Here is a 25346-nt window from a genome sequence, read left to right as displayed (position 1 = left end):
TGACTTTTTTTTTCATAATTTGGACAACATGCTATAGTCTGACTTTTTTCCATAATTTGGACGACATACTATAGTATGACTTTTTTTTTCATAATTTGGACAACATGCTATAGTATGACTTTTTTTTTCATAATTTGGACAACATGCTATAGTATGACTTTTTTCCATAATTTGGACGACATGCTATAGTATGACTTTTTTTTTCATAATTTGGACAACATGCTATAGTATGACTTTTTTCCATAATTTGGACGACATGCTATAGTCTGACTTTTTTTTCATAATTTGGACAACATGCTATAGTATGACTTTTTTTTCATAATTTGGACGACATGCTATAGTATGACTTTTTTTTTCATAATTTGGACAACATACTATAGTATGACTTTTTTTTTCATAATTTGGACAACATGCTATAGTATGACTTTTTTTTTCATAATTTGGACAACATGCTATAGTATGACTTTTTTTTTCATAATTTGGACAACATGCTATAGTATGACTTTTTTCCATAATTTGGACGACATGCTATAGTATGACTTTTTTTTTCATAATTTGGACAACATGCTATAGTATGACTTTTTTTTTCATAATTTGGACAACATGCTATAGTATGACTTTTTTTTCATAATTTGGACAACATGCTATAGTCTGACTTTTTTTTCATAATTTTGGACGACATGCTATAGTATGACTTTTTTTTCATAATTTTGGACGACATGCTATAGTATGACTTTTTTCCATAATTTGGACGACATGCTATAGTCTGACTTTTTTTTCATAATTTGGACGACATGCTATAGTATGACTTTTTTCCATAATTTGGACGACATGCTATAGTCTGACTTTTTTTTTTCATAATTTTGGACGACATGCTATAGTATGACTTTTTTTTTCATAATTTGGACAACATGCTATAGTATGACTTTTTTTTCATAATTTGGACAACATGCTATAGTATGACTTTTTTCCATAATTTGGACGACATGCTATAGTCTGACTTTTTTTTTTCATAATTTTGGACGACATGCTATAGTATGACTTTTTTTTTCATAATTTGGACAACATGCTATAGTATGACTTTTTTTTCATAATTTTGGACGACATGCTATAGTATGACTTTTTTCCATAATTTGGACGACATGCTATAGTCTGACTTTTTTTTCATAATTTGGACGACATGCTATAGTATGACTTTTTTTTCATAATTTTGGACAACATGCTATAGTATGACGTTTTTCCATAATTTGGACGACATGCTATAGTATGACTTTTTTTTCATAATTTTGGACAACATGCTATAGTATGACTTTTTTCCACATTTTGGACGACATGCTATAGTATGACTTTTTTTTTTTCATAATTTTGGACGACATGCTATAGTATGACTTTTTTTTCATAATTTTGGACGACATGCTATAGTATGACTTTTTTTTCATAATTTTGGACAACATGCTATAGTATGACTTTTTTTTCATAATTTTGGACAACATGCTATAGTATGACGTTTTTCCATAATTTGGACGACATGCTATAGTATGACTTTTTTTTTTCATAATTTTGGACGACATCATAATTTTGGACGACATGCTATAGTATGACTTTTTTTTTTCATAATTTTGGACGACATGCTATAGTATGACTTTTTTTTTCATAATTTGGACAACATGCTATAGTATGACTTTTTTCCATAATTTGGACGACATGCTATAGTATGACTTTTTTTTTTCATAATTTTGGACGACATCATAATTTTGGACAACATGCTATAGTATGACTTTTTTCCACATTTTGGACGACATGCTATAGTATGACTTTTTTTTTTCATAATTTTGGACGACATCATAATTTTGGACGACATGCTATAGTATGACTTTTTTTTTTCATAATTTTGGACGACATGCTATAGTATGACTTTTTTTTTCATAATTTGGACAACATGCTATAGTATGACTTTTTTCCATAATTTGGACGACATGCTATAGTCTGACTTTTTTTTTTCATAATTTTGGACGACATGCTATAGTATGACTTTTTTTTTCATAATTTGGACAACATGCTATAGTATGACTTTTTTTTCATAATTTTGGACGACATGCTATAGTATGACTTTTTTTTCATAATTTGGACGACATGCTATAGTATGACTTTTTTTTCATCATTTTGGACAACATGCTATAGTATGACGTTTTTCCATAATTTGGACGACATGCTATAGTATGACTTTTTTCCACATTTTGGACGACATGCTATAGTATGACTTTTTTTTTTTTTCATAATTTTGGACGACATGCTATAGTATGACTTTTTTTTCATAATTTTGGACGACATGCTATAAGTATGACTTTTTGTGCTATTTCTGACAACATGCTATAAGTATGACTTTCGTTAAAGCTATGGGAGGCAACACAATAGTGCAGTTGTCAGCGTTGTCGTCTCAGTCTGAAGGTCCCAGGTTCAATACCCACCTGGAACTCTCTATGTGGAATTTGCATGTTCCTGCATAAGTAATAACCTAAAAGTAAAATATGTTGTCCAAAATATGGACAACTAACTTATGCATGTAATCCATGATGTAAAACAAACATCATGCATGTAGTCGTAAATGTGACAAAGTCACACTACAAGCAGGAACATGCAATCCTCCACAGATAGAGTTCCAGGCACCCTATCGAAACGAGTACTTCCTGATTGTGAGATGACAACAGTAGCAACTGCAAAATTGTGCTTCCTTTATTGCATGTTTGGCTGATTTATATAACTTATATGACTTTTAAACATTTTATGGAAGACAGCATGGTGGTGTAGTGGTTAGTGTTGTTGTCTCCCAGTCAGAAGGTTGCAGGTTTGAGTCTTGCCCTTAACATGGGTTTTCATCAAAGATGTTAATGTCATCCTTTACAGGGTGAGTCTCAAACCTGGAACCTTCTGACTGGGAGGCAACAATGCCAACCACTGAACCGTTGATCAATCTTCCATAACATGTTTAAAAGTCATATAAGTCAGACAAGCATGCAATAAAGGCAGCAAAATGGTGCACGTCTGAGCTAGCGTTGTCATCTCACGATCAGGAGGTTCTGGGTTCGATAGGCCTGGAACTTTGTGTGTGGAGGATTGCATGTTCTTGCTTGAATGTAATGTTTTACATTATGGACTACATGCATAAGTTAGTCATCCATATTATGGAGAACAAACTTTACTTTTAGGTTATTTGTTTTGCAGGAACATAAAAATTCTACATAGAAAGTCAGAGACTGGAATTGAACCCGAGGCCTTTACACTCCGAGACGACAACGCTGACAACTTCACTACTGTGCCACTTTCCTTAACTTGAACGAAAGTCATACTTATAGCATGTCGCCAGAAATAGTAAAAAAAAAGTCATACTCCTTTAATGTCGTCCAAAATGTAAAAAAAAGTCATACAAAAAAAGTCGTCCAAAGTATTTTTGATGACATGCTATTTTGAGTTTTTTGTCATATTTTGGACAACATGCTATAGTATGACTTTTTTTCATTTTGAATTGATCCTGTAAATTCAATTCCATTCTTTAAATGGGGTTTACACACTTAAACATTTATTTTCTGTAATTCAATGACAATTTACTGTATTTCCTACATGGCACCGATAACAATTCCCGTTGGATGTTTTCCTACGATTAAAAATTCGCTGTCCAGTTTTCAGCCTACGTGTTCTTGCTCTCTTATTCCTTGTTAGTTCCCCTACTTCTCACCGTACCCACTTTATTTTGATTGAGTGTGGCATCGCCCTTTTGATGCCATATTCCCACTGTTATTCGAACTATTGAATTGTTTCCCTCTGTCTAAAATATTATTATATTTGACGATTCCTTTTTGAATGACTTCTTTTGCTCATTCATTCCTGGTACCGAAGTGTACCCAAGTGTGCTGACACCCCACATGACGGTGCCGGTGCCCAATGGATAATCAATGATAAATTGATATAAAAGCAGGTCTATTCTGATGCTTATGAGTTCGGGTGCTGGGTCACTGGGTACAAGTCTTTTGGTTTTTCTCTTATAATATTACAGCATCATCCTGTGGTGTGGCAAAGGTACTACAATATGCCCACTTCTAAGTACATCACATTTAAAGTACAACAGTTGTAATATTTTGAGTTACAATGATTTCATACAGTAAAAAAAACCAACATTAATTTTAATGAAAAGGGATAATAAAATATCCATCCATTAAACGACAATATTCATTTCTTGGATGCCAAATGATAAGATGAGCCAGCGCAAAATAATGTTTTCCTCTTCCAGTTTTAAGAAATATGTCGTTACAAGATTTTACAAGAGGCAACACTGTCAAAATAAGATCCACTTTTATAAAGGAAAAAAAAAAAAAGATTTAAAAGTGCTGATGACGAACTGCATATTGCTGTTACATATATGAATGTCAGAATGTTATACAAAGACATTTTTATACAGTTGGTGTTGAAAACTTGGTTGATAGACAAAAAAAAAAAAAAAAAATTGTTAAATGAAACAGTTTGCTCTTTATTAAGTATGGCAGCAGCATTGTGTGGCTCAGCTCATTTCATAGATACATTACAAGTGAAGTCTGAAATGGTTTTGAAAGGTCAGCTTACACAGTCCTTTTGTAAATTTGCTTGCAGACTTGATCCTCACAAGTAAGTTCCTGCAGAGAGAAAACATAAAACTGCTCAACCTTCTGATGTAGATTAATACCATTATACATCACCGGGAGCAACATTTCCTTTTGTATAATTACAATTCTAGTTTTGTGCGAGTCTAAAAAGTACCTAAAAATTGCGACAACATATGACAAAATCTTCCTCTGAATTTCACAAGCTGTTGATCACAAACACGAACTGGACTGCAGACGTCAGAGTAAAAATCTGCAGAGTCATACCAGATGAAGCTCGTCTCCCTGAATCCAGTGAGTCCATCCTCGGTTCTTCTTTTCTCCTCTCTGAACACACACGAGCTTGTCATTTTCCCAGTTGATCACAGTCTGGTAGAAAAAAAAAATGTCATAGAATACAACTTTTAAATTTTTTTTTTAACATGAACATGCAACGTGAACAGTTTGTGGTTTAAATTTAGAGAGGCTTTATAGAAACCGTGCTCTTTGTTTGCTTGTTTTTATTTTTGTTATACTGTGTGGCAGTGATCACAGCAACATCACATGGGAGACGACAATATTTAATGTTGCTACTATTTTTACCTGGCATGTCCGATTGTCCAGTCCTTTTGTCACCTCTTTGAACTCTTCCCCAGTTTTGAACGAACACTCGTAATTTCTGAAAGTAGTGAATGTCTGGATTGTGAAACGCTCTCCATCTTGCTTAATCAATTTCTGGGGCTTCAACAAGGAAGCAATCTTGCGTGTCGCAAAATCAATTCCTGCATGTCAAAATGAGAGGAAAGCATGAAAACATTTTCACCGTTGTAAATTGTTGTTAACTTTACTCTGCCACAACGTTCATCAAGGTGTGATCAGAACATGATCGACACCTACTTTTCACTGTACATTTAACAATGCATATTATTGACAAACAATAAAGGTGCTCATTTGTAAGGAAGTACTTTTGAATCTTTTTTTTTTTACATAAATAATGCTGAGTCACAAGAGATCAACTATATGAGGATTTCCTGCATTTAAGAAAGACTCTCAAATTCAATTTAATTTGTTAAAAGAAGTTGTGACACTTACCAAGCGACACCATGTATCCCTCAGAATTGACGTTGCTCACAATGTCCCACGTTCCACTGTAGTCGACAGGCATTTTGGACGTTGGTTTGAATCTTTTGGAAGACTCTCTACAGCATGAGTGTCACGAGCGAACAGAGTTAAAGTTAATGGGTGGGATGTTTTATTGTGTGTCAATATAGGGCAGCGGTGACATGTGGCTTGCTGCAATTATTTTTAAAAACAGGAGGAGTTCTCGAGGGTGGAGCAGGACTCTTTACACAATATGAGGAAACTATCCTGTTCCCATTAAGTCAAAAGCCTTTCAAGATGTGATCTTTTTTTTTTATTTTTTTTATTTTTTTTATGACTATAATGCGTCTTTATCACCATCCAGGTGTGTTCAAGCCAGCTTTTTACCAAACATATAACAGCCTAATCTCCCAGCTTACATTTTTGTGCAGATGTTCAGCTTTCAGGGAATAAAATATGCAGCCGAAGTCTCCGGGCACGGAAAGAGGGAAACCCAATCCTTCCACCTGTTAACGATGAGAGCTTTTGGCAGTTCTTTTGCAGAACACATGCAGCCGTATGGAGCAGTGTTACAGTACACGTCTACTCTGAATGTTTCTTTTCATGCTCGTCTTCATGGCGTATCATAGCAGCAGATGGATACCAAGGAATCAGAGGTTAAAATTGTAAGTACTGTATTAACAGATATCGCAATTAATCACGTTTTAATACCGACGCTTTATTAATTTTTCATTCACAGTCAAATAGTGAACGCGGTGTTCACGGCACTCGTTCTGGTCCCTCAGTTCTACGTCTTGGGGAGGTAACTAGGATGCAGGCGGTGGCATCAAGCCATGTAGATCACGGGTTACTTGTACAAGAGGCAACATTGCATTAACGGTGGTGTCTGTTTTGATTAAAGGCCAAAATCCACAAGATACTGCAGGCAGCCTCTGCTGAACAACCTGTCCACCTCCATTGCCGTGTCCTTCATAGCTTCAGGTAAGTCCCATCAGATAACCTCAAAAAAAAAAAATAGGTGCACATGCAGTACCAGCCTGAACACCAAAAAAAAAAAGAACATGGATTTAATATAAGCATTCGCTCTCGTCCAAGGTTTTGCGGTGATATTTACATTAATAGACCCAGTTCCTCAGAGCTTGTGGGCTGCCTATCATGTGTTCGGTCTGCTGTCATGTGGACAAGGACTCTGTACTGCCATCTTGACTCTGACAGCAGCAGCATGTGTAAGAAAAAATAAATCATTGAATTCTAAAAAAAAAAAAAAAAAAAAAAAAAAGAACCTGGCACCATCAAAATAATGACTATGTATGTTCCCAGGCCAAAACCACCCCAGAGCTGTACTACACGTCTCTTATTCTGACAGTCGCCTCCACTTTCAGTACAGGTGAAGGACGTCTCTCTCTCTCTCTAAACACATAACGGACCGTTCATAAAATCTTCAGTTCAAAGGAGTAACACCTGCTTATGCCCGTTCAGGTTTCTTCATGGTGAGAGGAGGACTCTGGCTAACCAGCAAGCGGCCTGCGACGGAGCCAAGAAGGAACAATGAGTGATAAAACGGTCCAGCTGTCCCGCAGTGACATCAGATACGGCCCGCATAAAGAATTCATGGCGTTTCCATGCCGCCAGCAGGCGGTAACTGTAAACCACGAGGAGAAAAGAAAAGGGAAAGTGACTTAATCCTTCTCGCATTTTATTGCTCACTTCAAAACAGCAGATGTTTTGTTTGTTGGAACCATTTGCATTTGATGGGTTTACATTTGTTTCATGTAACAATTTGTCAAAAGATGCAAATAAATATGTAGTTTACACAGTGGATTCAGTGTATAATCCTCTATATACATATAACAATACAAGTGTGAAATCAGCATACAATACTGAAAGTGATATTTATCTTATTAGAAAATTAAAGCTACATTAAACAGATTCTGGTAGGAATTAAAAAAATATATATATTTATTAAGCCATGATACCAGGTTGTATTACTAAAAAAAATGAAGATGCTGTACCAAAACATAAGTGAACCCCATAATCTAAATGCTCTTAACAAGGTAGTAACTGGGAAAATGACTTGTGTATAAAAAAATAAAGTAGAAAAGTCCAGTAAGTGCAACTTGTAAATCTGTTTTATCTATTTTCTGGCACTTTCTGATCAGTTTCAGACTGCCACATATCATTTTAAACTTTTGGTATGTAGTCATCACATATCGATTTGTCACTCTGTCACCCAATTATTCAAATTAAAAAAAGAAAACAACAAAGATTATAAAGGTTTGGAAAGAAAATCCAAACACCTCAAAAGGCAATAATTTAAAAGATTTATTTTTTTTCTAATCCCCATGTTAAATCATGTGGTGTCAATACTCCACTTGAGCACACAACGTGAAAGAATATTTTGTGGATGTACATTTTTATTTCTTCAAAGCATCCATAACGGATAAAGTTGTTTTTGAATAAATGAGAATGTGTGGTGAATCTTTTCAGCCTAATGGTACTAATGTTGCTCAAACATGGGCGCAATAACAGCGCTGCTGCTGAAACTTGGTCCAAGTAAACTTTAAATCTGATGTAAAGTATACAGTCGATCTTGTTTGGATTTATATAAGGCACCTGCTGATGACATGTACTGAATACTCTTACAGGAATGTCAATGTGTATGGGGGTCAGGGATGTGTTTTTATTCGTTAAACACCAAATATTTTACATCATCTTCAAAATATGTGTTACAAATGTACATATTTCTTTTACTTAAAAATGTAATCTATCATTTCGCAGACCACCCACCTTTCAAGTTTTTCTTTTAACTAACCGATTGCATTTTAAGTGGGTCTCTCACTCGGCAATAGCAAATATACAATCCAAAAATGCAGATTATACAATAAACTGCATAGCTGCAATTTCACCTGAGATCCGATCAAATTCACAAATAACAACCGACTTTCAGTACCAGATGTTTGCAACATCTCTACTCGTTTGTGCTGCTTACCTTGTACTCTGTAAACTGCAGACATGCATACTTCACTTATTTGTCTAGATTTCCACTCTTCTGGCACTTAATTAGTAATCAGTAAATTATAAAAAGTCATCATATAAATTTCACTCGCACAGAAAAAAAAATTAAAAATGAGGTTATAAACTGGCAATTAAAAAGAACCATCATTTTGTTTTTAACCCATTAACTACAAATTGAAAATATGTAACATCCCTGCCAACATTTTTTTTAAAGCTTTCAGCCTAACTCTTAAATTAAGATTATTATCATTTTATAATGCAGTTGCAACGCCTGCTGTTGAATTAATGTGCTGGAAAACAAACTCCGACTTCATTAGCCAAGCCGTCCTAGTTAGCAGATCAGAAGACCTTATATTGTAAGAAACCACAAACTTCGATGTCCTTTTTAGTGTCCACGTTTCCCCAAAAGCACATAAATCCATCAAACAGGGACTGTTTATAACCGTCTTCTTCTGCTATACTACGCATTAATAGCTATATTGGATTTCTAACTCTGATCAAGTCATACCATCTTTGAAATAACTGTTATAAACTCAAACGAACAGCTGGTAGAAAATAAATCAGAAACCCGATAAAATAACTTGGAAAAAATGCAGCAGCACTTTCAGTGGGTGGGAGTTGTAAAAACCTGTAAACCCACTGGTCCTTTATGTGCTTTTAGTACATTTAATGCAAACAGGAGTTTGATTAAAGCAGATCTAAAGACAATCGCCTGATTAAAAGTTGAAAATAATTACTATCCTATAAGTGCATCATAATCTATGTACCAAACAAGTCTACCTTTCACAGGCTTCACCGCAGTGATGGGCCATTTGTCTGGGTTGTCCTTAACTCGGCTGAGTTGGGTGATCAGCTCATGCTTGCCTTTGCCCATCACCAAAAGAGCGACCCTGCGAGCTCGGTTAATGGCACCGAACGTGAGGCTCATGCGCTGGTGAGGCTTGACGGGGCTCTCGGTAAGCACCACCAGGCTCTCGTTAAGTTCATTCGCTTTGCCGCCGGGGAAAAGGGAGGCCGTGTGGCCGTCGTAGCCGACGCCCAGCATCACAAAATGGAAGCTGGTGTCGTTGACCGATTTGCCGAGCTCTCGCTCGTACATGAGAGCTCCTCCATCCTCCTCCACGCACAGACGCTGGTTGAGCTGTACCGGCATGGGGTGGATGTTGTAGTAAGGTATTCTCACGTGCTGCAGCAGGTGGTCGTGCAGGCTGCGGAAGTTCGACTCCAGTTCAGTCAGCGGCACGCAGCGCTCGTCCACCATCCACACGTGAGTGCGCCTCCACGGGAAGGAGAAGTGGTGCTGGCTCAACCTGTGGAACAGAGCGAGAGGAGTCGACCCGCCGGAGAGGGCGAGATGGAAAACACCCTCCTCGCGCACCGCCGCCTCCGCTGCTTCCTGCATATCTGCAGCGAGCCTCTCCACGAGCTCCTCAGCCCAGGCAGACACCATGTCAGCGCTGCGAAATTTGCCTTGCATCACCTGGAAACCGTTTGTTGACGAGCCGCCCATCTGATCAGGGCTGATTATAACTGCCCTGCTGTTGTAGCTGATATCTTTCCCTTTCAGCAGGATGTCCAGCAGACCTCCATTGTCAGCACCGCCAGGGTAGATGCGGGGAAAGGAGCTGGCTAGAGAGCTGAGCAGTGGTGTCCATAAAGCCCAGGAAGCCAACAGATTTTCAGTGCTAATGAAGTTATTTTTACGCCCAGCGAAGATGTGAGAGATAAGTTCTGCATAAGCTTCCCTCTGTTCGATTGGAGTTTGCACGTAGTAGTCGGATATAGGCAAACCTAAAACACTGACGTCTGGATGCTCAGTCACTTCCTTCCACTCATTCTCCGTTACAGCTGGCTTGAATAAATTCTTACTGACTAGAATTGCGGGATCTTTAAGGCTGCCGTGCCCAAAGTAGAAAACTATCTGTTTGGGCTTGCAGTGAACGCTGTTATGGTTCTGAAGACAAAAGATGTCGCTCTTAAAAAGTACGCGGGCATATCCCACCCGCTCATCTAACATCTTCCCGGAGATCAAAAGGATTGGCACACCTTCATACCGGGCCTCATCGATGTGTGCCAGTACAGCTGAAACACAGAAGCACCATCATCACATATTAGCAGCACAATATTTTATTACACATGAACATTAAAAGAACACGTACTAAGCAAACACAGCAGAATGATTAAAGAATCTTTTATTACTCGCCTGCAAATGTTGGTGTGAGACTGACGTGATCTTTTGTCTTATTCAGCTCCTGCTGAACCTCCGTTTTGTAAGCTCGGTACTGACCGATCACAGCTTGGTTCTTTCCTAAAGGCAGCAGGGAACTGAAGATCTGTAGCTTGTTTTGAAGAACCTCCTCACGGCTGCTCACGTTCATGGGCGGCTTTATGGTCAGCATCATCATGACCTCGGTCATGTGGTTCTGCATCACATCTCTGATCACCCCGTACTGGTCGTAGAAAGGAATACGACCTTTGGAGGATAAAATGACAAAAGAAAGGACATGAATACATCCGTCTTAGGAAGTTTCGCTACTTTTTTTTTTTTTATACCTCAGAATAATTAATTACAGCAGGGCTGATGAAACTTTTAATTACCTTTAACATCGAGCGTCTCTTTCAATACAATCTCCACTCTCTCGATGTGGTGCTTGTTCCAGATGGGATCCAGAAATTTTCTGTTCTTTATTCTAAATGGAAGTATATTTGATACCACCTTTTTCATTAAAAAAAAAAAAAAAGATCCCATTAAAACCAAACATCTCAATTGCAGAGTCACGTGTAAAAGGTCCACTCTGTAGGATTTTCTTACCTGCTTCCCCAAGTAGTGATCAATTCTGTACATTTCCTCATCCTTCAGCGAGCTCCCAAGTTGAGATGCTAGTACTTGAGCACTCCTGAAGTCATGTCCAAAAGGTTTCTCGAGCACCACCTTCAGCCAAGCCCCATTGGCTGACCTGCAACTGCTATTTATCTTTTCAGCAATATCTGCATATGTAAAAGCTGGTACTGAGAGGTAGAAGAGTCTCCCCGCCTCCGTCATGCCCTCCTCCTGAAGCTGTTTCTTAATGTGCTTGGCCAGGTCCTGGTAGTCCTCTTGGGTCTTTAGCTGCCGGTACTGCGAGAGCCGCAGGAACTGCTCTTTCAGCAGAGCACAGCGCTCCGGAGATACGTCCTTTGAGCAGGACACTGCCTTCAGGATCTCAAAGAGGACCGGCGTGGCCTTCTCAGCGGGTGACAGTCCTCCACCATAGAAAGAAAAGGTGTTTCCACCACTGACCCGGTTGACGTACAGCTCGAAGAATCCCTGCCACAGGTACTTCTTTGCCAGGTCACCCGTGCCTCCCACTATGATCACCGAAACATGGCCGGGTCTCTGTGCCCCCTCTCCCCCGTCGCCATTTCCCATTTGGGAACACAGCGCAACCAGGAGCAGGAACACGGTCACAAACATGTTCTGATCCTCACCGTCCAAACTCCTGCATGAACACGGCAGTGAGAAACATATAAATGCAGGTAATTACTGAGTGATGAAGACATCATATCAGAGTTAAATACAGGTGTAGTCTATGTAACACACTAGACTTCCTGTGTTAAGTTTAGGACTGTCTTTAGGTCGCTCTGGGAGTGAATGAAACACGGCAAATGTTTGCAGTTTAAAACAAGGAACTGAACCGCAATTTATTATAGTTATTAACACACGCACAGAAAATCAAGGGAACAGCATAAAAGAAAAATAACAAATTAAAATAATAACCTCAATACCGGTATTTCTCTCACAGTCAGTCAGTTTCAGTCTCTTGTCTTTCAGTCTACTACCAGGTAGTGTACGTCTGGAGGCTCTCAGACTAACTCTTATCTGAATCTTTTTGCTCGTCGGTGCTCCGGCAGGAGAATCCAAGAAGACCAAATGCAGCTTCACCCACGGCGAAGATGATCAGGGATCGTAGGGTCACTCAGCTCAAGCTCTGTGGAGGTTTCTGGGGATCGCTGTCTCCATCACAGATCCATACAGAAAAAACAATCTGCATACAGCAGAATTGAATACGATGTCAGTACTGTAATTTATAAACTCTATTGTTGGTGTAACAGTAAATGACCAGTAAAATAGTATTACACATACATATATATACATATATATATATATATATATATATATATATATATATATATATAATATTCACTATGGTCAATATTAACATACCAACATATTTCACACACACGTGTACTCATGTCTCAGTGACATCTATCACTTATACCTAACAGGCATTATTTAAACGTCCACAGTTACTAAGCAACACACTGTTCTCAATCTGACCGTTTACTTCTGGCGCTAAAAACAAGAAAATGACGTCATCGTTCCCGCTCGGCTTCAACAGGTCCCATTAGCCCCTCAGCGCTTTGCTCGCCCCGTCGCCGTACATGTAGCTCCACAATCACAGATATCAACCACGTAAAATAACATTCATCAACAAATTAATATTTATCTCCGACTGGTTATTTTTCTCTACTCTCCTGATAGATATCTTTAGCCCAACTAAACAACTGTTGCAACTGTCCTCCTTTGTAGCTCTACAGCAAACGGCTAACTGTGAGCAACGTGCATTCGCCACTCACCGGAGATTCTTCTCAGACTTAAAATAAACTTTTTCCTTCGGAGTCGGTCTGGTCAAACAAATAAAGCTCCTCAAAAGCAGTGAGCAAAAATCAACCAAATGAGATTCTTCAGTGGTGTAGATCATTACGCTGCCGTTTCATTGGAGGTATAAAGGGGTCGTCTCCCGGGGAGAAGGCTTTGATCTCCCGACGTGCACGAGAGCGCCTCTCTGGTGAACGTCGGTACTGCATGTGTGAGTTAACCCTTTAGTTGCTGGTAAAACTAACGTGGGTTACGCAGGGTTGACACCGCCTATGAAAAATAGCTTGAAATGTTTGCAGATTGTTTTTGCTACCGATTAATCTGGTGATTATTATCTTGATTAGTGGTTGTCAAAAATGCCTTTTATGATTTCCAGTATCCAGTCTGACATACTAGTGACGTACACAGTTTTGTCCGAGCAGCTGTGCGAATCCCAAAGATCAGTTCAGTTTTACCATCATATACAACAAAGAAATCCCTAAAATTAGAAGTTACATCCTGCAAGTTTAGAATTTGCGCATAACAAATAAACAAACAGTTAAGAAATGCTATTAATCAACAAAAGGATGAGTCATCTCATCTTTTTGATAAAAGCAAAGTAAACATGCAAGTTCCTTTGCTCACTAAACTAAATGAAAGATGAACTGAAAAGTTGATGCAGTCCCATTCATGATATGACAGTATAAACATGCAAAAATCTAAAGTATCATCTGACTAACAAGATTTAAATAACACCAGTTAACACAAGCAATAACGACAAACTTAAATTTTAAAAATTTTAACTAATCTAAGAGACAAAACAGAAAAGTAATTTGTACACTATAAATGCAAGCTCTGGTAAACTTTAAAATCCACTAGAAAAATTTACAAAGATGGAATAGATAAATTAATTACTTAGCCACGTCTCTGTGCCCCTTGAGAGCCAGTGATACTGTTATGAGTGAGGTGATTACTGCACAGAGATGGATCAGGGGTGTAGACCTTGCACTTTGCTCAGGGGCGGTGAGCTTCAAGTACAAGAGTTGTGCTGTTAATATTCTGGGAAAATCCGACCAACTAACGGACCCTAAAATTATTTATTGCGCAAGACAGGAATGGCTAAAAATAATAAATTCTTATTAAGAAAAAGGATCTTTATTTACTCAATACAACATTAGGATATTAATGGGTGGAAATGGGAAGCGAGGAGCCATTAATACAAAGACCCTCAATCAATAAAATATCTCAAATTATTCAATGCCTTGTAAAAGGCTGAAAGGATATAAAACTGTTTTAAAGCAATATATAGTGTTAGTTGTCATTGTAATGAACCTGGTGTCCTTTGTTGTAGGCAGCGGAGCCCCCTATAGTTTCAAAGATTTACAGCCTCATATGGGGACTTCTTTTGTGGTCATAAACCATAAAAAGCACAATTTGAAAAAAAATTCTGAAAAAGGTCCGAGCTTTTGCAGAAAGTGATCCTTCAGTCCTTCAATTATGGAAGCCCATATCTATCAGGCACAGAAAACGTAAATAAATGGTTGAAAATAAAAATTGTCACAGTAAAGATTCATCAAAAGTTAAGAGTTAAATCCATTATGACTTCAAATCTTTACACACTGGGGGCATTATTATGTGTAAATATTTCTATTCAAATCTTTTTTTTGAACAACTGCCGTAAATTCACATTGCTACAGCTATATTTTATATATATATTTTATATATATAAATATATATATAAATATATATATATATATTTTTGATGCAAAATATCTGTGCCCGAGTATTTCGCATTTCCATGTCTTTTCATTTGTCACGGCCCCTGGTATATAAAACGCCTACAATAAACCACATTTTTAGATTGTTTATTCTGCCAACAACTTTTCACATATTTTTTTTTCATGGCAGAGGCGGGATCCCACCCTCTAAAAAAACTTATAATAGGCAGAATAAAAATCTCTTCAAACCTTGAAGTGCAAATCTAAGTTTGTGTTAGGGGACATGTGCTGCTGAATTTTGCAGCAGTAATGGCACTACAAAGTGATGGCCCTAGATGTTATAAACCTGATTAATGACAGAGTACATTTATTTTCCCCTTATTTTCCCCTCTCTCAAGAGAGACTGAGCATTGCACATGGAGAACAGAACACCCACAGAGTGAAGCTGATTTTATGACTGGCGCAACATCTGGAATCCCAGCAGCTCACACTTATGTTTACACAGTAGCAGTGCAAACAGCAAAGGCCACCTCATGAATGCCGACTGCTTCAACAACAGCTGAATCATATTATGATTTACTTGGTTAAGGATTACTGCAGTCAGTCACCTCTATGCACCTTAAGTAAAGATGTTAAAGTCGAACAACATCCTTGAACGTAGACAGGACAGCTGGAAAACACAGTTTACCAACTGCTTTATTTTGTTTCTTACACTTTCAGGACAGCATATTGCTTGTACTTTTCTTATCCTGGTTCTGTGGCCATTCATTTACTGTCAGTTTACTTTTACTGCTAATTCCCTGCAGGAATGAGTAGAGTCATTAAACTACAATCTTCTCATTTAGGTTTTGATATTTTTCCTCTTCAGCTCTGACCTCCATTCTCAACACTTCATTCCTCCTCAGTCACAAGCTGCTTTCATTTTATGACGGCATAGAAAATATTCCTTTGCACCACATTTACGCTCCAAATCGATTTGTCTATCCATTAAATTATCCATAAATGGTAAGAAAAAACAAAGAAGGCTCCCTCTGTTTTTCTGAGCACAAAGAGTCGTCACATCACTCTCCACCGACCTTCCCACACAAACACTGACTTTTATTCTGAGGAACTTCTTAGCATCCAGCACTGATTACAGGTCTCAAGCAAGACTTCTTTAACCAGAGAACATCGCCCACACGTACAATGAAATTCATGACCGGTTAAAGGACTGAAGAGATATTTTGTCATGTAGCTGATGGAGCTTTTGTGGCAAAATCTGTCATAGCCAAATGTTCATACAGCACTGCAGAGACGTTTGAACTGTTCACTCGTGACTTTATGAAACTAATGAGCCCATTCAACTCTCTTACATTGTGACTAATAACCAAATCATTAACCTTCAGTTCAAAGTGCAGGACTTTCATTGAAAATGCCCCCTGGTATATTAATTCTGTCCGATATCAACCCAACACAAGCACTATTTGGGTTTTAAATGAAAATGTCTGTTAAAGTTGGAGCCTGACTAATTTATCGGTTGGCTGTGTTTTCAGCTGATGTTGGTCTATGACAGATATGTTGATATCTGCGTACACAGTGTTACATATAAAAAAAATAAAAAAAAATAAAAATAATTTTTTTTTTTTTTTTTTTTTTTTTTTTTTACAGAATATAGTGAAGAATAATAAAATGTATGAATGTTTCAATTTCACTTTTTGTTCTTTTTAAATTCATAGTTATTTATAATTATTATATTCCTAGTGAAGTTCACTGTTTCAGTGCATTGATGTCATTTTGGGCAATAACGTTTTCATTAAACTCTTCCATTACATATCTTTGTCACATTTGTCTGATAACCCCATTTTGGTAGATATATCGATCAGATTTTTTTTATTTTCGAATATCAGTAACAACATTGGCTTCATCGGTCCTTTCTTTAAATTAGGAAAATGGGACCGACACACTGTGAATGTAATTTACACATGCCATTCATTTTCTTGATAATAATCATGACAATATGTTGGATTTGGAACTTGTTTTACCATCCTCAATAGAGCTGGGCAATACTAGTGGGTATGACTATTGTTGTTTTCACTGAATATTTATGCAATGACTTCTTTGATAAATTATCTAACAAAATATCAAGTGGGTAAAATCAAATAATAAAACAGCTAGAATAATCTGGCAAGTTCAGAAAATGACATCACTTCACTGTAATGCAACCTTTAAAACCAGGGACAGACAACACTTAGGCTATACCATATCACGATGATATCCAAAATTGTAACATAGTCCTATATCACGATATAGATATAAAATTGATATAATGCCCAGACCTAAATCTCAACTTGATGTGTAAATTAACCAGGCCAGGCCAACTGCATCAACTTTATAAAGTCCAAAGATGTGCAATATTGTCCTTGTGACTCATGTTGACAACAATAAAGGCATCCAAAAGACACCGATTGAGGACTGGAAAAAGTTCAGAAACGGCCAAAAATATGTTACCTATAGTTCAATTACAACTTCAATTGGAAGTCAGTTTCCCTGACATCTTGTCCATTGAGGCTGCAACTAACAATTATTTTCATTATTAATTAATCTGTTCATTATTTTCCTGATCAATCAATTGGCTGTTTGGTCTTTAAAATGTCAGAAGATGGTGAAAAGATGTCAGAAAGTGTTTCCCAAAGCCCCAAGATGCAGCCTAAAATGTCTTTTGTCCCAATCAACAGTCCATGAACAAAAATGTTAAATAATAATCATGGAGGACTAAAGGAACCAGAAAATATTTACATTTAAGAAGCTGGAATCAGAGAAGTTTTGTATTTTTTCCATTTTTAAAAATCCCTCGATTCTGATAATCTAACATCATAATAGTTGGCGAATAATTATCTGTCGATCAACTAATCATTGCAACGTAATTGTCCACTACTACACTTTAATACAAATCAAGCCATGATCCAGTTTAAGCTCTTGGCTTCGAGGTCCAGTTAAACAAGTGGATAAAAATGGTGACCGTAAACAAATGCAGCCAACATTTAAATAACACCTTCCCCAACACCAAAAGCTCTATATTGTCTATCTATTCTATATTACTTTTATTATATACAGCAAATACTAAAGCTTATGGATCATCAATAAAAATGTCCTCACTAGTACTAAGACTTGAGTAGTTCAGTTGTTCTATCTGTTCAGCTCCAGGTATTTTTTTTTAAGCACAGAGACTTAAGTTAAGGTGGAAAAAAGTTGCCGTTCCTGTTACTTTACATATCTTTCTGTGCTATTATGGGGAGGTAGGGAGCTGTATTAAAATGATCATTTAATATTAAAAAGAAAAATGTAATTCCACAACAGCACTATAATTCCCCACATATGTAAGAATTATTTTAATAAAAATAATCTTATCTAACTTGCATTGTCATTTTCACATACCCCAAGTGAGACTGGGAATGCTGTTTTACTTATTGCATTTCAATATTGTCCACTTTACAGCAGTTTAAGTCTCTAAAAAGGCAATGTCCATTCATGATTTATATTTTTCATTTTCAGACTGTTAGAAAATTGCCATTTAATTTTTATTGAGAATAAAATATTGCTTATATGGAATATATAATTGTTTTCTAATTTGAATTAAAGTCACTGCATTTTACACTTTTTCAGCATTTTTATGCCTTTCTCTGTCTGACTTCCTGTCCGGCTGATATGCTCTGAGCACTGACTTGATTGGCAGCGAAGAAGATTCTGTTTTGTGTCTGTCTTTAATGTGCATTGAAATCAACAATCCTCTCTTCTGACTGTTTTTTATTTTTTTTATTTTCAAAGTGTCAGATATTCTCATTTCAATTTTAAATGTGACTTGCATATCAAATGGGAATTAACATTTTAATTCTGTCCACTTTACAGCTAAGTATGACTGACAATTAAATGTAAATCTAAAATTGGACTATTGCATTCTCATTTTAACTTTTATTCCGATAACACACGTGCATGTGGGAAATTATCACGCTGTTATGGAATTACATTTTCAAGTCTGCATTATTATTTTAATAATGTCCCATGTAGGCTTCCATACACACATGTTGCACTGGATTCTGTAAATGTGTCTTCCTGTCACTGTAGTCGGCTCGATTCTGGCTCACACTAAAATATAAGTGGCGTTTTGTTTGTCAGTCGGAGTCTTTTAAAAATGGTTACACAAAGGACAACAACTACTACAAAGAGTAAATATAGCTGACAACGCGTTAGCTGGAGCCAGACTAAACCGACCGTACGCACACGGAGGATTTGATCCCAACAAAACGAGCGAACTGACTGACGAGCTGTTATTGATATACCACAGGAAAGCAGCGTCCACGCAGTCGTTTGCGTGGGTATAAAAACACAAAAACACACACCGGCAGATGAAAGGTGGGCAACACGTTCATCCCGCGAGTCCACCTGCTAGCTGTCAAACTTCACTTCCGCTACCAGCACACATTGCTCTGCAACACTTTTGTCACATCTGCTGTTGTACCGTCATCAGATAACAACACAAGCGATCAAACTTCAAAGATACACATGTAAAAGACAAACTGGCAGACTACGGTAGAAACTTAACTCGATACCAACCTGCCCCGTGGTGGCCAAAGTATGCTTCCTGAACCAGTCACGTGAGCGCAGGATGTTTAGATTTGCTTTTAAAGACTCAGCTGCCGCACCATCGCTTTCAATTGTACAGTTTCACAACATATATATACGGTCCCTAGATGTGAAAAGGTGCATTAAAAATGTTTCCATAGAAGCTTCAGCAACACTAATGTGAGAGACCTTCATATTTTAAAACAAGTGATCAGAGGTCCATCCATAGTCATGAGCACTGGGTCACCTTTGTTCAGGTCCAGACCAATTCAAGGTCAGAACCACCTCAACTGAAGTGAGATGTCGGGTGAATTCCCCCGTACTAAATCGTGATTAAAAATATTAATGCAGCCTATTATGTCAACGTTTGTTTTGTATAAGTGGTGAGAAGTGTGAATTTACTCATGTTGACAATTGCAAGCCTACTTAAGCAGGCTATAATTTTGAGGTATTTGTACTTTACTTGAGAATTTCCATTGGATGCTACTGTTTTACTCCACAACTACATTTTGGAGGGAAATATTCGACTGCATTTATTTGACGGCTTTAGTTTTTAAGATGAAGATAATGGATAATACAACAAGCTTTAACAATGCAACATATTGTTAAAGATTAAGCCAGTGGTTTCCAACCTTTTTGTCTTCTGACGTTTTATAAAAAGCAGTGTGTAGTCGGGGTCCCATTTCATGTTTATGAGTTGTTAACAGCAGATTTTTCAGATAAATAATGGGATCCAGTCTTTTAAGGGTTTATTTTCTGAATTGCACATTAATACTACATCATTATTGCTAAATAAAAAAAACATTGTCCCAAATAAGAAAATTGATTTCTGAAAGACTGATTCCTTATTTAATTTTTTTTTTATTGAGGTCAGTATTGTGTGTGTGTGGTTGAAATGCTGACTGATAGAATAGTCAGACTCTGCTTTTGTGGGGTTCAAAATAATGGGCCGAAACAGTATGAAGTAGTCTCTGAGTCTCTGATATACTATGTTCTTGTTAGCAACGTTTGAAAGACTATTTCAAGGGGGGGGGGAAACGAATAAATTAAGAAATCAAGAAATTACAGGAAAGCAAAAATCATTAATGTTTTTGCACTCAATGAGAAAAACCTTTTTGGGACTTGATGTTGACACTAAGGATAGATTAGTAAACATCATAAAAGGAGGTGGAACAGAACAGCTTTAATGTTAATTGCATAAAAGGTTAATTTTTTCATATAAAGAATCCCTGTTTCAGGGACCAGAGATGAACGTTATTAATTCATAACTTCTCTGAGGTTTTCATTAGTGAGTACTTGACTTGACTGTTGCCTGTGGCTTGATGGCATCTGTAATTTGGAGTGTATTTTCATACCAAGAGGGACCCCTGCTGGTCTCTGAATGGTATAGCTGCTTTCACCTTGGGCCATCACAGCCTAAATCTCCTCGTACCATCATGGATAAATGCCAACAGCACTAATTACTTCTTCTTAGGCTGAAAAATACCAGCCACCCTCCATGATGTCAAAAGTATCTGCACATTTGAAAACAGGGATACAAAATCAGAACAATACAAACTGTTGACTTAAAGTGGATAAACATTAGCTACTGTGTGTCCTGCATTGTTCAGCTGTCTCACGTCATCACCCTCTGAATCCAGGCCTACCTCAAACAAAGCAGGTGTCCTTCCTTTTGGCCAAATGACGAGATTGTTGTGGACCACACTGCCAGCCGTTCTCTCTGGTCCTCCCTTTTATTCTTCTGAGCAGATGTGGTCGTTACATCGCCCTCGACTCGGAAGTCCCATGTAACACAAAACATGTAAGGTAGCAGCTACTTAACTACTTATATATTAGACTTAAAATCTTCTATTTTACGCCATCGGGAAGATTTGATCTGTATTGTTTAGGTTTACATATTTCCAGTTGAAGTATAAGTGTTGAGCAGCACAACCTCTTAGAAAACAATATCACCACAGGGTCCTTTGTTGACTGTTTTGGAGCTTTCAATCATGTCACTCAGTCTTCATCTGCCGCTGCTTCCAACAACATCAATGCATTTTAAATCTAAACTTTTATGCTAGCATGGGTCAGAAGTCTTAAATTGGACATTAAGCAGTGGTCTGAACGGATAAATGATAATTAGAACACATACAATTAAAGGAGGCACATAAACACCATCCACACTACCTAACAAACAGCTGTAATGCCTGTGATCACACTGTATGGCCCTCCCAAGTTGGCTGGCCACTGTGAAATGGAAACAGTAAACAGGATGGCGCATCCTGTGTTTGTGTGTGACACAGACGGAGTGTGTGTGGAAGGTAGGGGAGGGTTTAGTTGCTAAAGAGAGAATGAGCCCATGCAGAGCGTGCTAACCCAGCTGTCACTGCTAAAACTTGAGAGACCACAGGACACAAGCCAGAGGGCCACTGCGCGCGTGTGTGTGTGTGTGTGTGTGTGTGTTGTAACACTCCCCCCCCCCCGGGCATTCTCCACAACCCCTTGGCTTCCTTCCTCCCCTTTGTTGAAGCCTCCGAGGCAGACTTTGTCAAGCTGAGTACACAAACAAATGCATATGAATGTGTGCTGTCATTTTTATTGGTCTCCTTTGCCAACACCCATTACATTTAACACGGGTCTTTACTGAAGGAGATTTCACTTTGCCCCCCCATGCTTACTTGCCAGCCGAGGAGGATTATAGTGACCTCGGTCTGGGATAAATTTGAATATACAACCTGTTTCATACTAATAAGAGAACATAATACTGAGCAGTGAACAAAAGCTCTGTTTTAAATGACTTGTTCTTCCTCTGTAATTTTAGAGTCGGTAATGGCTTGTTATTTGATATGGTACTTTAAAGGAAAAGGTAATAAGTGGTGGTTTTATATTTCAAAGGTGGGACAATCTTGTCAATGATCTTTATTTGTATTCTGACTAAACTATGTCTTCCCTCTGTGTTCATTTTTTTCTCCTGCAGCTGCTCTTTGATGCATGAGGTCAGCACCGATGCAGGCAGCGATGACTGATCAGAGCAAAGTCACAAACAGACTTAACCCGTCTATAATATGAGTAATGCTCTGAGTTTTTAACCGCATGCTTACATCTCTCCTGTTCATGATACAGAACTTGTCAGAACGTGTTCTTTCTTTTGTTTCCTAGTGGTACGCCGTATAACATAACATAGCCCACATAGACATCAGACACCCGCCCCAAATTCCAGCTAAGAGAGATAGAGTTTCCAGAGGTGGCATGTGGAGCTTTTAAAAGGAAATGACTGAGGATATAGAGGACAAAAAAATGCACAGGCTTTTCAGCAAAGACAACAGAGAGTGTAGAATAAAGAAGCTTCTACAACATCCATTCATTGTTCGTGGGGTAGATGAAAGGATGTTGGTTTGGGACTGTTTCATAGTGTTATTATTGGGGTCTTGTGGTTTTTATTAGGTTCTGTTGAAATCCTACTTCTTTCTCATGTAGTGCTCAGTTGTGTTTATACACCTAAAACAGTGAACTGAACAATGTTCCTGTTGTTGCCGAGTCATCTCCCATTTTTGTCAGCGCATGATTTTGTTTCAGTTTCTGCCAGTGCTGTAAAATACAGCTCATGCTTTGTGTGATTTTTCTGTTATCAGATAAGTTAGATTATATTTGGAGGTGAAAAAATCCTGCCTTTTAGGCTTATAAAAACCTTTCAAGACTAACAGGCTTATCTATAGATAAAAAATCTTTCATATTGTGGATACACACCCCTGAAACACAACTGATTTTCCCCTGATTTAGATCCAATACGATTATCAGCCTCTTTCCTGTCTCTCTGAAAGAACATTTTAAAATCTCTAACAAAAATGTCTGAGTAAACTATTGCCAACCAAAACTATTTGTTAAGGCTTCATTAAAAATGCATCAAATTGTGATACTATTTATTTAGCAAAAAGAGTTACTAAATCCTTTTCAAGGTAAAATTTAACATACACAGTAGATAATATTGTGATACATTGTTATAGATATAACTATACCACAGTATACAAAAGGGGTCAAAATTAGCTCCACATTACCAACTACAGCATTAAAGTACTGATTACTTTTAAATTCATCAATGAAATACAACACAGAGACACTAACAGAGGCTAGTCTGTATCACTACTTTTATTTACTTGGTATATTTGCTTGCTAATACTTCTGTACTCTTACTTATTGTAGTGTATTTATGGTGTGGTAATACTAATTTACTTCAGTAAATATCTAGAGTACTTCTTGCACCACTGATGGTTAGGTGATAGGCATTAAAATGTATGCACTAACATGTGAATCCATCATTTCTTAACAAGGGTTTTGGGGGCCCTCACTGAGACTGAGCTGAGGGAAACAGTAGGTGGATTTTATGTTGACAGTACACAAAAACTCCTCAGTGCTTTCAATAGTGCTCCACCTCTGTTTGCTGATACCAAGAAGTGCAAGGAAAGTGGATGGGGGGGGGGGGGGGGGGGGTGAGGGGAGCCTGGTCTGAATGACATGGGGTTGTTGCTTCGGCCATTGTTCACTGACCCACAAAATGCAAGCCCAGCCCCCAGTGTGAAGGACTTTTGTGTTGTCATCACCCTCAGAAGCCCGGGACCTGAGGGGAGGAGGGGGTGTTTGAGCAGCAGGAGGGTTGAGCGATCTGAGGCGGCAATCCACACTCCAGCAGGACACATGCTCTGTTCGGTGAATAAAAAGAGGCTTGTATTGTAATGAAAGCATTTGCATACTTGTGTGTTAGAGAGGGTGTTAACCTTTGACACCTTGGAGAACTGGATGACAACAGAAATCACTTCTCAGGGTCTGAGCATTAACACACTCGAAAATAACACCGCAGTGTACCTCAGTGTGTATCCAAACCGAGAGGGAGTGGAGGGAAAGTGCTGCTTGAGTGCTCAATTTGGAAGTTTCCTTGGAAGTTAGGTAATTTGAAAGTGACAGATATTGTGGAATGTAAAGCATGGTTTCAGGTCTTTGTGAGAGTTAAAAACAGATCACACCTTTTCCTCAGGAGAGACACTAAACTAAAATTTGGTTTCTCAAAAGAACAGATTATGAACAAAATATTTGTGGAAACTAAAACTGACCGTAGATAGAAAGAAAATTTAAATATAGATTTTTTTTTTTTTTTGTATCACAGACTTTAAAAAAAATGTAACCTCTAAAACCATTTCCAGAGAAGTGCTACCTGAACACAATAAAATGATATTCAAAATATACATGAAAATCAAATCTCCTCATAGGCATGCATGCAAAGTTAATCGTCAATAGTAGTACATAATTTAATAAAGAAGGTGTCTGTTTGCTTCTTTTCCTAATGGGCGAAAATGGCCTGTTAGAATAAAACTCAGCGGGTTAAACTACAATTACATTTAGTAAGCAATTGAAGTGATTGTGATTTGAAGGTCAGAAAGTCATAATTCAACCCACACTTAACTTGTTAATCTATTTCTTTCACCACCATCTCTCATTCCGCCTGTTGTATGATTAATGTCCGTGTATGGTAACGTTGGACAAGACAATGTCTGACTCTTCAGTTGATTTTTTTGGGGGGGTCTTTGTCAAGATGACGGCTGTGTTTCGCTCTTAGTCTGAGGAGCTCTTCTTTCCAAGTGCACGCTGCCTCACGGAGACTTGACTCTGAAATTCCTCCAGATAAGAGTTGCTAGGTGATGCTATTGTCAG

General features: G+C 37.8%; 3 protein-coding genes across 5 annotated transcripts; 1 reads left to right on the top strand and 2 right to left on the bottom strand.

Moving 5' to 3' along the window:
• Window positions 1–4159: 4159 nt before the first annotated feature.
• Window positions 4160–5995, bottom strand: rbp7b (retinol binding protein 7b, cellular). The gene is made up of 4 exons (XM_069145099.1): window positions 5703–5995; window positions 5214–5392; window positions 4899–5000; window positions 4160–4664 (listed from the first exon to the last, which is right to left on the bottom strand). The coding sequence occupies exons 1-4, from the start codon at window positions 5773–5775 to the stop codon at window positions 4611–4613; spliced, it is 408 nt and encodes a 135-aa protein (XP_069001200.1). The 5' UTR covers window positions 5776–5995; the 3' UTR covers window positions 4160–4610.
• A 331-nt stretch (window positions 5996–6326) lies between these two features.
• On the top strand, window positions 6327–7424 carry LOC138198010 (uncharacterized). Its single transcript, XM_069149107.1, has 6 exons — window positions 6327–6376; window positions 6451–6513; window positions 6613–6692; window positions 6807–6937; window positions 7032–7098; window positions 7191–7424. Exons 1-6 carry the CDS (start codon window positions 6327–6329, stop codon window positions 7265–7267), a joined length of 468 nt encoding a protein of 155 aa, XP_069005208.1. The 3' UTR covers window positions 7268–7424.
• Window positions 7391–12764, bottom strand: h6pd (hexose-6-phosphate dehydrogenase (glucose 1-dehydrogenase)). 3 transcript variants are annotated; one of them, XM_069145077.1, is made up of 5 exons: window positions 12492–12764; window positions 11539–12205; window positions 11325–11442; window positions 10930–11199; window positions 7391–10808 (listed from the first exon to the last, which is right to left on the bottom strand). In XM_069145077.1, the coding sequence occupies exons 2-5, from the start codon at window positions 12178–12180 to the stop codon at window positions 9463–9465; spliced, it is 2376 nt and encodes a 791-aa protein (XP_069001178.1). In that variant the 5' UTR covers window positions 12181–12205; window positions 12492–12764; the 3' UTR covers window positions 7391–9462. The 3 variants fall into 3 exon arrangements, with proteins under 3 accessions (XP_069001178.1, XP_069001187.1, XP_069001169.1); XM_069145086.1 differs by having other exon boundaries at window positions 12580–12764; XM_069145068.1 differs by having other exon boundaries at window positions 11539–12764.
• Window positions 12765–25346: the final 12582 nt, after the last annotated feature.

This window comes from Embiotoca jacksoni, unplaced genomic scaffold, assembly GCF_022577435.1.
Source record: "Embiotoca jacksoni isolate LCO1_2020_lvr unplaced genomic scaffold, fEmbJac1.0.p SCAF_1, whole genome shotgun sequence".
Classification (NCBI taxonomy): Eukaryota; Metazoa; Chordata; class Actinopteri; family Embiotocidae; genus Embiotoca; species Embiotoca jacksoni.
Note: the sequence above shows the minus strand (reverse complement) of the source record. Positions and strands in the feature narration are given on the sequence as shown.